Source organism: Salvelinus alpinus, chromosome 9, assembly GCF_045679555.1.
Source record: "Salvelinus alpinus chromosome 9, SLU_Salpinus.1, whole genome shotgun sequence".
Classification (NCBI taxonomy): Eukaryota; Metazoa; Chordata; class Actinopteri; order Salmoniformes; family Salmonidae; genus Salvelinus; species Salvelinus alpinus.
In genome coordinates, this window is record NC_092094.1 from 5083272 (window position 1) to 5095779 (window position 12508).

The following is a 12508-nucleotide window of genomic DNA, read 5'->3' on the forward strand; positions in this document are numbered from 1 at the left end:
TTCTCCCAGTATGCAGTGCATCATTGTTGACAGTTCTCCCAGTATACAGTGCATCATTGAGACAGTTCTCCCAGTATGCAGTGCATCATTGAGACAGTTCTCCCAGTATGCAGTGCATCATTGAGAATGTTCTCCCAGTATGCAGTGCGTCATTGAGACAGTTCTCCCAGTATGCAGTGCATCATTGAGACAGTTCTCCCAGTATGCAGTGCATCATTGTGACAGTTCTCCCAGTATGCAGTGCGTCATTGAGACAGTTCTCCCAGTATGCAGTGCGTCATTGAGACAGTTCTCCCAGTGTACAGTGCATCATTGAGACAGTTCTCCCAGTATACAGTGCATCATTGAGACAGTTCTCCCAGTGTACAGTGCATCATTGAGACAGTTCTCCCAGTATGCAGTGCATCATTGAGACAGTTCTCCCAGTATGCAGTGCATCATTGAGACAGTTCTCCCAGTATGCAGTGCATCATTGAGACAGTTCTCCCAGTATGCAGTGCATCATTGAGACAGTTCTCCCAGTATGCAGTGCATCATTGAGACAGTTCTCCCAGTATGCAGTGCATCATTGAGACAGTTCTCCCAGTATGCAGTGCGTCATTGAGACAGTTCTCCCAGTATGCAGTGCATCATTGTTGACAGTTCTCCCAGTATACAGTGCGTCATTGAGACAGTTCTCCCAGTATGCAGTGCATCATTGATTGACAGTTCTCCCAGTATACAGTGCATCATTGAGACAGTTCTCCCAGTATGCAGTGCATCATTGTGACAGTTCTCCCAGTATGCAGTGCGTCATTGAGACAGTTCTCCCAGTATGCAGTGCGTCATTGAGACAGTTCTCCCAGTATGCAGTGCATCATTGTTGACAGTTCTCCCAGTATACAGTGCGTCATTGAGACAGTTCTCCCAGTATGCAGTGCATCATTGATTGACAGTTCTCCCAGTATACAGTGCATCATTGAGACAGTTCTCCCAGTATGCAGTGCATCATTGTGACAGTTCTCCCAGTATGCAGTGCGTCATTGATGACAGTTCTCCCAGTGTACAGTGCATCATTGATGACAGTTCTCCCAGTGTACAGTGCATCATTGATTGACAGTTCTCCCAGTATACAGTGCATCATTGAGACAGTTCTCCCAGTATGCAGTGCATCATTGTGACAGTTCTCCCAGTATGCAGTGCGTCATTGAGACAGTTCTCCCAGTGTACAGTGCGTCATTGAGACAGTTCTCCCAGTGTACAGTGCATCATTGAGACAGTTCTCCCAGTATACAGTGCATCATTGAGACAGTTCTCCCAGTGTACAGTGCATCATTGTTGACAGTTCTCCCAGTGTACAGTGCATCATTGAGACAGTTCTCCCAGTATGCAGTGCATCATTGAGACAGTTCTCCCAGTGTACAGTGCATCATTGAGACAGTTCTCCCAGTATGCAGTGCATCATTGAGACAGTTCTCCCAGTATGCAGTGCATCATTGAGACAGTTCTCCCAGTATGCAGTGCATCATTGAGACAGTTCTCCCAGTATGCAGTGCATCATTGAGACAGTTCTCCCAGTATGCAGTGCATCATTGAGACAGTTCTCCCAGTGTACAGTGCATCATTGAGACAGTTCTCCCAGTATACAGTGCATCATTGAGACAGTTCTCCCAGTGTACAGTGCATCATTGAGACAGTTCTCCCAGTATACAGTGCATCATTGAGACAGTTCTCCGAGTATACAGTGCATCATTGAGACAGTTCTCCCAGTATGCAGTGCATCATTGAGACAGTTCTCCCAGTATGCAGTGCATCATTGTGACAGTTCTCCCAGTATGCAGTGCGTCATTGAGACAGTTCTCCCAGTATGCAGTGCGTCATTGAGACAGTTCTCCCAGTGTACAGTGCATCATTGAGACAGTTCTCCCAGTGTACAGTGCATCATTGAGACAGTTCTCCCAGTGTACAGTGCATCATTGAGACAGTTCTCCCAGTATGCAGTGCATCATTGAGACAGTTCTCCCAGTATGCAGTGCATCATTGAGACAGTTCTCCCAGTATGCAGTGCATCATTGAGACAGTTCTCCCAGTATGCAGTGCATCATTGAGACAGTTCTCCCAGTGTACAGTGCATCATTGAGACAGTTCTCCCAGTATGCAGTGCATCATTGAGACAGTTCTCCCAGTATGCAGTGCATCATTGAGACAGTTCTCCCAGTATGCAGTTCATCATTGAGACAGTTCTCCCAGTATGCAGTGCATCATTGAGACAGTTCTCCCAGTATGCTGTGCATCATTGAGACAGTTCTCCCAGTATGCAGTGCATCATTGAGACAGTTCTCCCAGTATGCAGTTCATCATTGAGACAGTTCTCCCAGTATGCAGTGCATCATTGAGACAGTTCTCCCAGTATGCAGTGCATCATTGAGACAGTTCTCCCAGTATGCAGTGCATCATTGTGACAGTTCTCCCAGTATGCAGTGCGTCATTGAGACAGTTCTCCCAGTATACATTGCATCATTGAGACAGTTCTCCCAGTATACAGTGCATCATTGAGAAAGTTCTCCCAGTATACAGTGCATCATTGAGACAGTTCTCCCAGTATACAGTGCATCGTTGTTGACAGTTCTCCCAGTGTACAGTGCATCATTGTTGACAGTTTTCCCAGTGTACAGTGCATCATTGAGACAGTTCTCCCAGTATACAGTGCATCATTGAGACAGTTCTCCCAGTGTACAGTGCATCATTGTTGACAGTTCTCCCAGTGTACAGTGCATCATTGAGACAGTTCTCCCAGTATGCAGTGCATCATTGTTGACAGTTCTCCCAGTGTACAGTGCATCATTGAGACAGTTCTCCCAGTATACATTGCATCATTGAGACAGTTCTCCCAGTATACAGTGCATCATTGAGACAGTTCTCCCAGTATACAGTGCATCATTGAGACAGTTCTCCCAGTATACAGTGCATCATTGTTGACAGTTCTCCCAGTGTACAGTGCATCATTGAGACAGTTCTCCCAGTATACAGTGCATCATTGAGACAGTTCTCCCAGTGTACAGTGCATCATTGTTGACAGTTCTCCCAGTGTACAGTGCATCATTGAGACAGTTCTCCCAGTATGCAGTGCATCATTGAGACAGTTCTCCCAGTATGCAGTGCATCATTGAGACAGTTCTCCCAGTATGCAGTGCGTCATTGAGACAGTTCTCCCAGTATGCAGTGCATAATTGAGACAGTTCTCCCAGTATGCAGTGCATCATTGTTGACAGTTCTCCCAGTATACAGTGCATCATTGAGACAGTTCTCCCAGTATGCAGTGCATCATTGAGACAGTTCTCCCAGTATGCAGTGCGTCATTGAGACAGTTCTCCCAGTTTACAGTGCATCATTGAGACAGTTCTCCCAGTGTACAGTGCATCATTGAGACAGTTCTCCCAGTATGCAGTGCATAATTGAGACAGTTCTCCCAGTATGCAGTGCATCATTGAGACAGTTCTCCCAGTATACAATGCATCATTGAGACAGTTCTCCCAGTGTACAGTGCATCATTGAGACAGTTCTCCCAGTATACAGTGCATCATTGAGACAGTTCTCCCAGTATACAGTGCATCATTGAAACAGTTCTCCCAGTGTACAGTGCATCATTGTTGACAGTTCTCCCAGTATACAGTGCATCATTGAGACAGTTCTCCCAGTATGCAGTGCATCATTGTGACAGTTCTCCCAGTATGCAGTGCGTCATTGAGACAGTTCTCCCAGTATACAGTGCATCATTGAGACAGTTCTCCCAGTGTACAGTGCATCATTGTTGACAGTTCTCCCAGTGTACAGTGCATCATTGAGACAGTTCTCCCAGTATGCAGGGCATCATTGAGACAGTTCTCCCAGTATGCAGTGCATCATTGAGACAGTTCTCCCAGTATGCAGTGCGTCATTGAGACAGTTCTCCCAGTATGCAGTGCATAATTGAGACAGTTCTCCCAGTATGCAGTGCATAATTGAGACAGTTCTCCCAGTGTACAGTGCATCATTGAGACAGTTCTCCCAGTATACAGTGCATCATTGAGACAGTTCTCCCAGTGTACAGTGCATCATTGAGACAGTTCTCCCAGTATACAGTGCATCATTGAGACAGTTCTCCGAGTATACAGTGCATCATTGAGACAGTTCTCCCAGTATGCAGTGCATCATTGAGACAGTTCTCCCAGTATGCAGTGCATCATTGTGACAGTTCTCCCAGTATGCAGTGCGTCATTGAGACAGTTCTCCCAGTATGCAGTGCGTCATTGAGACAGTTCTCCCAGTGTACAGTGCATCATTGAGACAGTTCTCCCAGTGTACAGTGCATCATTGAGACAGTTCTCCCAGTGTACAGTGCATCATTGAGACAGTTCTCCCAGTATGCAGTGCATCATTGAGACAGTTCTCCCAGTATGCAGTGCATCATTGAGACAGTTCTCCCAGTATGCAGTGCATCATTGAGACAGTTCTCCCAGTATGCAGTGCATCATTGAGACAGTTCTCCCAGTGTACAGTGCATCATTGAGACAGTTCTCCCAGTATGCAGTGCATCATTGAGACAGTTCTCCCAGTATGCAGTGCATCATTGAGACAGTTCTCCCAGTATGCAGTTCATCATTGAGACAGTTCTCCCAGTATGCAGTGCATCATTGAGACAGTTCTCCCAGTATGCTGTGCATCATTGAGACAGTTCTCCCAGTATGCAGTGCATCATTGAGACAGTTCTCCCAGTATGCAGTTCATCATTGAGACAGTTCTCCCAGTATGCAGTGCATCATTGAGACAGTTCTCCCAGTATGCAGTGCATCATTGAGACAGTTCTCCCAGTATGCAGTGCATCATTGTGACAGTTCTCCCAGTATGCAGTGCGTCATTGAGACAGTTCTCCCAGTATACATTGCATCATTGAGACAGTTCTCCCAGTATACAGTGCATCATTGAGAAAGTTCTCCCAGTATACAGTGCATCATTGAGACAGTTCTCCCAGTATACAGTGCATCGTTGTTGACAGTTCTCCCAGTGTACAGTGCATCATTGTTGACAGTTTTCCCAGTGTACAGTGCATCATTGAGACAGTTCTCCCAGTATACAGTGCATCATTGAGACAGTTCTCCCAGTGTACAGTGCATCATTGTTGACAGTTCTCCCAGTGTACAGTGCATCATTGAGACAGTTCTCCCAGTATGCAGTGCATCATTGTTGACAGTTCTCCCAGTGTACAGTGCATCATTGAGACAGTTCTCCCAGTATACATTGCATCATTGAGACAGTTCTCCCAGTATACAGTGCATCATTGAGACAGTTCTCCCAGTATACAGTGCATCATTGAGACAGTTCTCCCAGTATACAGTGCATCATTGTTGACAGTTCTCCCAGTGTACAGTGCATCATTGAGACAGTTCTCCCAGTATACAGTGCATCATTGAGACAGTTCTCCCAGTGTACAGTGCATCATTGTTGACAGTTCTCCCAGTGTACAGTGCATCATTGAGACAGTTCTCCCAGTATGCAGTGCATCATTGAGACAGTTCTCCCAGTATGCAGTGCATCATTGAGACAGTTCTCCCAGTATGCAGTGCGTCATTGAGACAGTTCTCCCAGTATGCAGTGCATAATTGAGACAGTTCTCCCAGTATGCAGTGCATCATTGTTGACAGTTCTCCCAGTATACAGTGCATCATTGAGACAGTTCTCCCAGTATGCAGTGCATCATTGAGACAGTTCTCCCAGTATGCAGTGCGTCATTGAGACAGTTCTCCCAGTTTACAGTGCATCATTGAGACAGTTCTCCCAGTGTACAGTGCATCATTGAGACAGTTCTCCCAGTATGCAGTGCATAATTGAGACAGTTCTCCCAGTGTACAGTGCATCATTGAGACAGTTCTCCCAGTATGCAGTGCATCATTGAGACAGTTCTCCCAGTATGCAGTGCATCATTGAGACAGTTCTCCCAGTATACAATGCATCATTGAGACAGTTCTCCCAGTGTACAGTGCATCATTGAGACAGTTCTCCCAGTATACAGTGCATCATTGAGACAGTTCTCCCAGTATACAGTGCATCATTGAAACAGTTCTCCCAGTGTACAGTGCATCATTGTTGACAGTTCTCCCAGTGTACAGTGCATCATTGAGACAGTTCTCCCAGTATGCAGTGCATCATTGAGACAGTTCTCCCAGTATGCAGTGCATCATTGTTGACAGTTCTCCCAGTATGCAGTGCATCATTGAGACAGTTCTCCCAGTATACATTGCATCATTGAGACAGTTCTCCCAGTATACAGTGCATCATTGAGACAGTTCTCCCAGTATACAGTGCATCATTGAGACAGTTCTCCCAGTGTACAGTGCATCATTGTTGACAGTTCTCCCAGTGTACAGTGCATCATTGAGACAGTTCTCCCAGTATACAGTGCATCATTGAGACAGTTCTCCCAGTATGCAGTGCATCATTGTTGACAGTTCTCCCAGTATGCAGTGCATCATTGAGACAGTTCTCCCAGTATACATTGCATCATTGAGACAGTTCTCCCAGTATACAGTGCATCATTGAGACAGTTCTCCCAGTGTACAGTGCATCATTGTTGACAGTTCTCCCAGTGTACAGTGCATCATTGAGACAGTTCTCCCAGTATACAGTGTATCATTGAGACAGTTCTCCCAGTGTACAGTGCATCATTGTTGACAGTTCTCCCAGTGTACAGTGCATCATTGAGACAGTTCTCCCAGTATGCAGTGCATCATTGAGACAGTTCTCCCAGTATGCAGTGCATCATTGTTGACAGTTCTCCCAGTATGCAGTGCATCATTGAGACAGTTCTCCCAGTATACATTGCATCATTGAGACAGTTCTCCCAGTATACAGTGCATCATTGAGACAGTTCTCCCAGTATACAGTGCATCATTGTTGACAGTTCTCCCAGTGTACAGTGCATCATTGAGACAGTTCTCCCAGTATACAGTGCATCATTGAGACAGTTCTCCCAGTGTACAGTGCATCATTGTTGACAGTTCTCCCAGTGTACAGTGCATCATTGAGACAGTTCTCCCAGTATGCAGTGCATCATTGAGACAGTTCTCCCAGTATGCAGTGCATCATTGTTGACAGTTCTCCCAGTATGCAGTGCATCATTGAGACAGTTCTCCCAGTATACATTGCCTTCTGAAAGTTTTCAGACGCCTTGATTTTTTCCACATTTTATTACGTTACAGCCTTATTCTAAAATTGATGACATTTTTTCCCCCCTCAGCGATCTACACACAAAACAGAAATACCTTATTTACATAAGTATTCAGAACCTTTGCAATGAGACTCAAAATTGAGCTCAGGTGCATCCTGTTTCCATTGATCATCCTTGAGATGTTTCTACAACTTGATTGGAGTCCACCTGTGGTAAATTCAATTGATTGGACATGATTTGGAAAGGCACACACCTGTCTATTTAAGGTCCCATAGTTGACAGTGCATGTCAGAGCAAAAACCAAGCCATGAGGTCAAAAGGAATTGTCCTTAGAGCTCCGAGACAGGATTGTGTCGAGGCACAGATCTGGGGAAGGGTACCAAAAAAATTCTGCAGTGTTGAAGGTCACCAAGAACACAGTGGCCTCCATCATTCTTAAATGGGAGACGTTTGGAACCACCAAGACTCATCTTAGAATTGGCCCCCCGGCCAAACTGAGAAATCAGGGGAGAAGGGCCTTGGTCAGGGAGGGACGCCGGCTTGGAATTTGCCAAAAGTCACCTAAAGAATTTCAGACCATGAGAAACAAGATTCTCTGGTCTGATGAAGCCAATCCAGCGGCAGGGACTGGGAGACTAGTCAGGATCAAGGCAAAGATGAACAGAACAAAGTACAGAGAGATCCTCAATGAAAACTTGCTCCAGAGCGCTCAGGACCTCAGACTGTGACAACGACCCTAAGCACACAGCCAAGACAACGCAGAAGTGGCTTCGGGACAAGACTCTGAATGTCCTTGAGGGTCCTAGCCAAAGCCTTGACTTGAATCCGATCGAACATCTCTGGAGAGACCTGAAAATAGCTGTGCAGCAATGCTCCCCATCCAACCTGACAGAGCTTGAGAGGATCTGTAGAGAAGAATGGGAGAAACTCCCCAAATACAGGTGTGCCAAGTTTGTAGCGTCATACCCAAGAAAGTCTTGAGGCTTTAATCGCTGCCAGAGGGGCTTCAACAAAGTACAGAGTAAAGGATCTGAATACTTATGTAAATAGAATATTTCAGTTTTTAATTTTTAATACAAAAGCCTTCTTTTACAATGAAGATCTGTGAAGTTATTTGGATTTTTACGAATTATCTTTAAAAGACAGGGTCCTGAAAAAGGGACGTTTCTTTTTTTGCTGAGTTTAGAAACACAACCGTTTGCTACACTCACAATAACATCTGTTAACCATATGTATGTGACCAATACAATTTTATTTTATTTGATTATTTATTTTCAAACTGGTAAAAGTTAATTGTGACATGATTAAGTGGTGGGAAATGTGTCTATTAGACAATGCCACCAGCCATACTGCCCTATTAGGGTGTCTATTAGGGTATGGTCGCAGTTGTAAATGAGAACTTGTTCTCAACTAGCTTACCTGGTGAAATAAAGGTGAAATAAAATGAATAAATAAAAATGTTTGACTTACAAATAAACAAAAACAAAGTAAAGTTAGGAATTATTACTCAACTCAACTTTAAATGTGGATATCCTTCAACACAATAAAAATAAACAAGACAAAATGCTCAGTCCCAAATAAAGTCAGGGTCCTGAGTCAAGGAATCCGTTCCAAACTTGACTGGCGCGTGACAGAAGGGGTCGTGCGGGAGGCACGTAAATGTATAGTTGCTATGGCAATTCGATTCACATAGCTATCTAGCCACTGCAGAAAAAAACTAATGACAACACAGTCTTCAATGAAACGATCCCAGTCCCACTCACAAGATGAAGACGTTAAGATTCTCTCACAGTAACATTATCGCACCCGCCTCTGGGTGAAAAGGAAAAGGGAAAGTTAGCTAGTTAGCCAGTCTGAAGAAATGCTTTCTCAGACAGAGAAACAAACACAAGGAAATCCCTCGCCGTCCTCACGGTTGATTGGGGTCTCGTGGCTAGTAGTTCATATTTTCACCACAGAAATTGGCAAACTGTAATTTAGTTGAGCTAGCAAAGTAAGTAGCAAGTTCAAACTGTTGGTCTCTTCTCCTGAACTCGCGTCGGATTGTTGCCTAGCAATGGTCCTTCACCAAAACATACTCCTCTAACATCTCATTAGAAAATTATGGGGATTCATATGGAGTTGGGCCCCGCTTTGCTGCTATAACAGCCTCCACTCTTCTCGGAAGGCTTTCCACTAGATGTTGGAACATTACTGCGAGAGCCACAAGAGCATTAGTGAGGTCGGGCACTGATGTTGGGCGATTAGGCCTGGCTCGCAGTCTGCGTTCCAATTCATCCCAAAGGTGTTCGATGGGGTTGAGATCAGGGCTCTCTGCAGGCCAATCAAGTTCTTCCACACCGATCTCTACAAACCATTTCTGTATGGACCTCAATTTGTGCACCGGGGAATTGTCATGCTGAAACAGGAACGCACCTTCACTGGAACTAAGGGGCCTAGCCCGAACCATGAAAAACAGCCCCAGACCATTATTCTTCCTCCACCAAACTTTACAGTTGGCACTATGCATTCGGGCAGGTAGCGTTCTCCTGGCATCTGCCAAACCCAGATTTGTCCGTCGGACTGCCAGATGGTGAAGCGTGATTCATCACTCCAGAGAACGCGTTTCCACTGCTCCAGAGTCCGTTGGCGGCGAGCTTTACACCACTCCAGCCGACGCTTGGCATTGCGCATGGTGATCTTATGCTTGTGTGCGGCTGCTCGGCCATGGAAACACATTTCATGAAGCTCCCGATGAACAGTTCTTGTGCTGAAGTTGCTTCCAGAGGCAGTTTGGAACTCGGTAGTGAGTGTTGCAACCGAGGACAGACAATTTTTACGCCGTACACGCTTCAGCACTTGTTGCTCCTAGATGTTTCCACTTCACAATAACAGCACTTACAGTTGACCGGGGCAGCTCTAGCAGGGCAGAAAATTGACGAACTGACTTGTTGAAAATGTGTCATCCTATGACGGTGCCACGTTGAAAGTCACTGAGCTCTTCAGTAAGACCATTCTACTGCCAATGTTTGTCGATGGAGATTGCATGGCTATGTGCTTGATTTTACACACCTGTCAGCAACGGGTGTGGCTGAAATAGCCAAATCCACAAATTTGAAGAGGAATCCACTAATTTGAAGAGGAATCCACTAATTTGAAGAGGAATCCACTAATTTGAAGAGGAATCCACTAATATGTAGGGGTGTAAGTCCCACATGCAACACAGTCAATACAGTCTGTGCTAGAAAAAAGCTCAATGTAACCAAGGGGTTTACATAGCTACGTATGATGTAAAATAAATGGCTCTGTGTTCTCCTATTTATAGTTAATCCCTGAGATCTCCTCCCTGTCCTGGGTCACTACCACCGTGCCCCTGGTCATGGTGCTGGTGATCACTGCAGTTAAAGACGCCACTGACGACTATGTGAGTTAACTGTCCCGTCTTATTAATTGATTGAGGGATTGAATGAATTATTTCATTCATTTGATGATTCAAAACTGATATACAGCCAAGAAAAAAGCAGTACAGTTAACTCGTTTGATTTACATTTTAGTCATTTAGTAGACGCTCTTATCCAGAACGACTTACAGGAGCAATTAGGGGTACGTGCCTTGCTCAAGGGCACATCGGTAGATTTTTAATCTAGTCAACTCGGGGGTTCAAACCAGCAACCTTTCAGTTACTGGCCCAATGCTCTTAAACGCTAAGCTACCTGCCACCCATCATCAAAAGGGTTTTTCTTTATTTTTTACTATTTTCTACATTGTAGAATAACAGTGAAGACATCAAAACTATGAAAAAACACATATGGAATCATGCAGTAACCAAAAAGTGTTAAACAAATCAAAATATATTTTAGATTTTAGATTCTTCAAATAGCCACCCTTTGCCTTGATGACAGCTTTGCACACTCTTGGCATTCTCTCAACCAGCTTCACCTGGAATGCTTTTCCAAATCAAATCAAATCAAATGTATTTATAAAGCCCTTCTTACATCAGCTAATATCTCAAAGTGCTGTACAGAAACCCAGCCTAAAACCCCAAACAGCAAGCAATGCAGGTGTAGAAGCACAGTGGCTAAAACTCCCTAGAAAGGCCAGAACCTAGGAAGAAATCTAGAGAGGAACCAGGCTATGAGGGGTGGCCAGTCCTCTTCTGGCTGTGCCGGGGTGAGATTATAACAGAACATGGCCAAGATGTTCAAATGTTTATAGATGACCAGCAGGGTCAAATAATAATAATCACAGTGGTTGTCGAGGGTGTAACAGGTCAGCACCTCAGGAGTAAATGTCAGTTGGCTTTTCATAGCCGATCATTCAGTGTATCTCTACCGCTCCTGCTGTCTCTAGAGAGTTGAAAACAGCAGGTCTGGGACAGGTAGCACATCCGGTGAACAGGTCAGGGTTCCATAGCCGCAGGCAGAACAGTTGAAACTGGAGCAGCAGCATGGCCAGGTGGACTGGGGACAGCAAGGAGTCATCAGGCCATGTAGTCCTGAGGCATGGTCCTAGGGCTCAGGTCTTCCTAGAGAGAAAAGAAAGAGAGAGAGATTTAGAGAGAGCATACTTAAATTCACACAGGACACTGGATAAGACAGGAGAAATACTCCAGATATAACAGACCCGACACATAAACTACTGCAGCATAAATACTGGAGTCTGAGACTGGAGGGGTCGGGAGACACTGTGGCCCAATTCAACGATAACCCCGGACAGGGCCAAACAGGCAGGATATAACCCCACCCACTTTGCCAAAGCGCAGCCCCCACACCACTAGAGGGATATCTTCAACCACCAACTTACCATCCTTGGACAAGGCTGAGTATAGCCCACAAAGATCTCCGCCACGGCACAACCCAAGGGGGGGGCGCCAACCCAGACAGGAAGATCACGTCAGTGACTCAACCCACTCAAGTGACGCACCCCTCCTAGGGACGGCATGGAAGAGCACCAGTAAGCCAGTGACTCAGCCCCTGTAATAGGGTTAGAGGCAGAGAATCCCAGTGGAGAGAGGGGAACCGGCCCATCAGAGACAGCAAGGGCGGTTCATTGCTCCACTGTCTTTCCGTTCACCTTCACACTCCTGGGCCAGACTGCACTCAATCATAGGACCTACTGAAGAGATGAGTCTTCAATAAATGAGTCTTCCAATGAGATGAGTCTTCCAACAGTCTTGAAGGAGTTCCCACATATGCTGAGCACTTGATGGCTGCTTTTCCTTCACTCTGTGGTCCAACTCATCCCAAACCATCTCAATTGGGTTGAGGTCGGGTGATTGTGGAGGCCAGGTCATCTGATGCAGCACTCTCCTTCTTGGTCAAATAGCCCTTACACAGCCTGGAGGTG

General features: G+C 45.4%; 1 protein-coding gene across 4 annotated transcripts in view; it reads left to right on the plus strand.

Moving 5' to 3' along the window:
• Positions 1-12508, plus strand: part of atp8b4 (ATPase phospholipid transporting 8B4) — a 66055-nt gene that overhangs the window by 15999 nt on the left and 37548 nt on the right. For all 4 annotated transcript variants that reach the window (XR_011676735.1, XM_071415783.1, XM_071415784.1 and 1 more), the window contains one exon: positions 10488-10586. Coding sequence is in view for 3 of the 4 variants with exons in the window: in XM_071415783.1 (XP_071271884.1) it covers positions 10488-10586 (99 nt within the window). In the remaining variant the exon portion in view is untranslated. The remainder of the gene's footprint in view (positions 1-10487; positions 10587-12508) is intronic.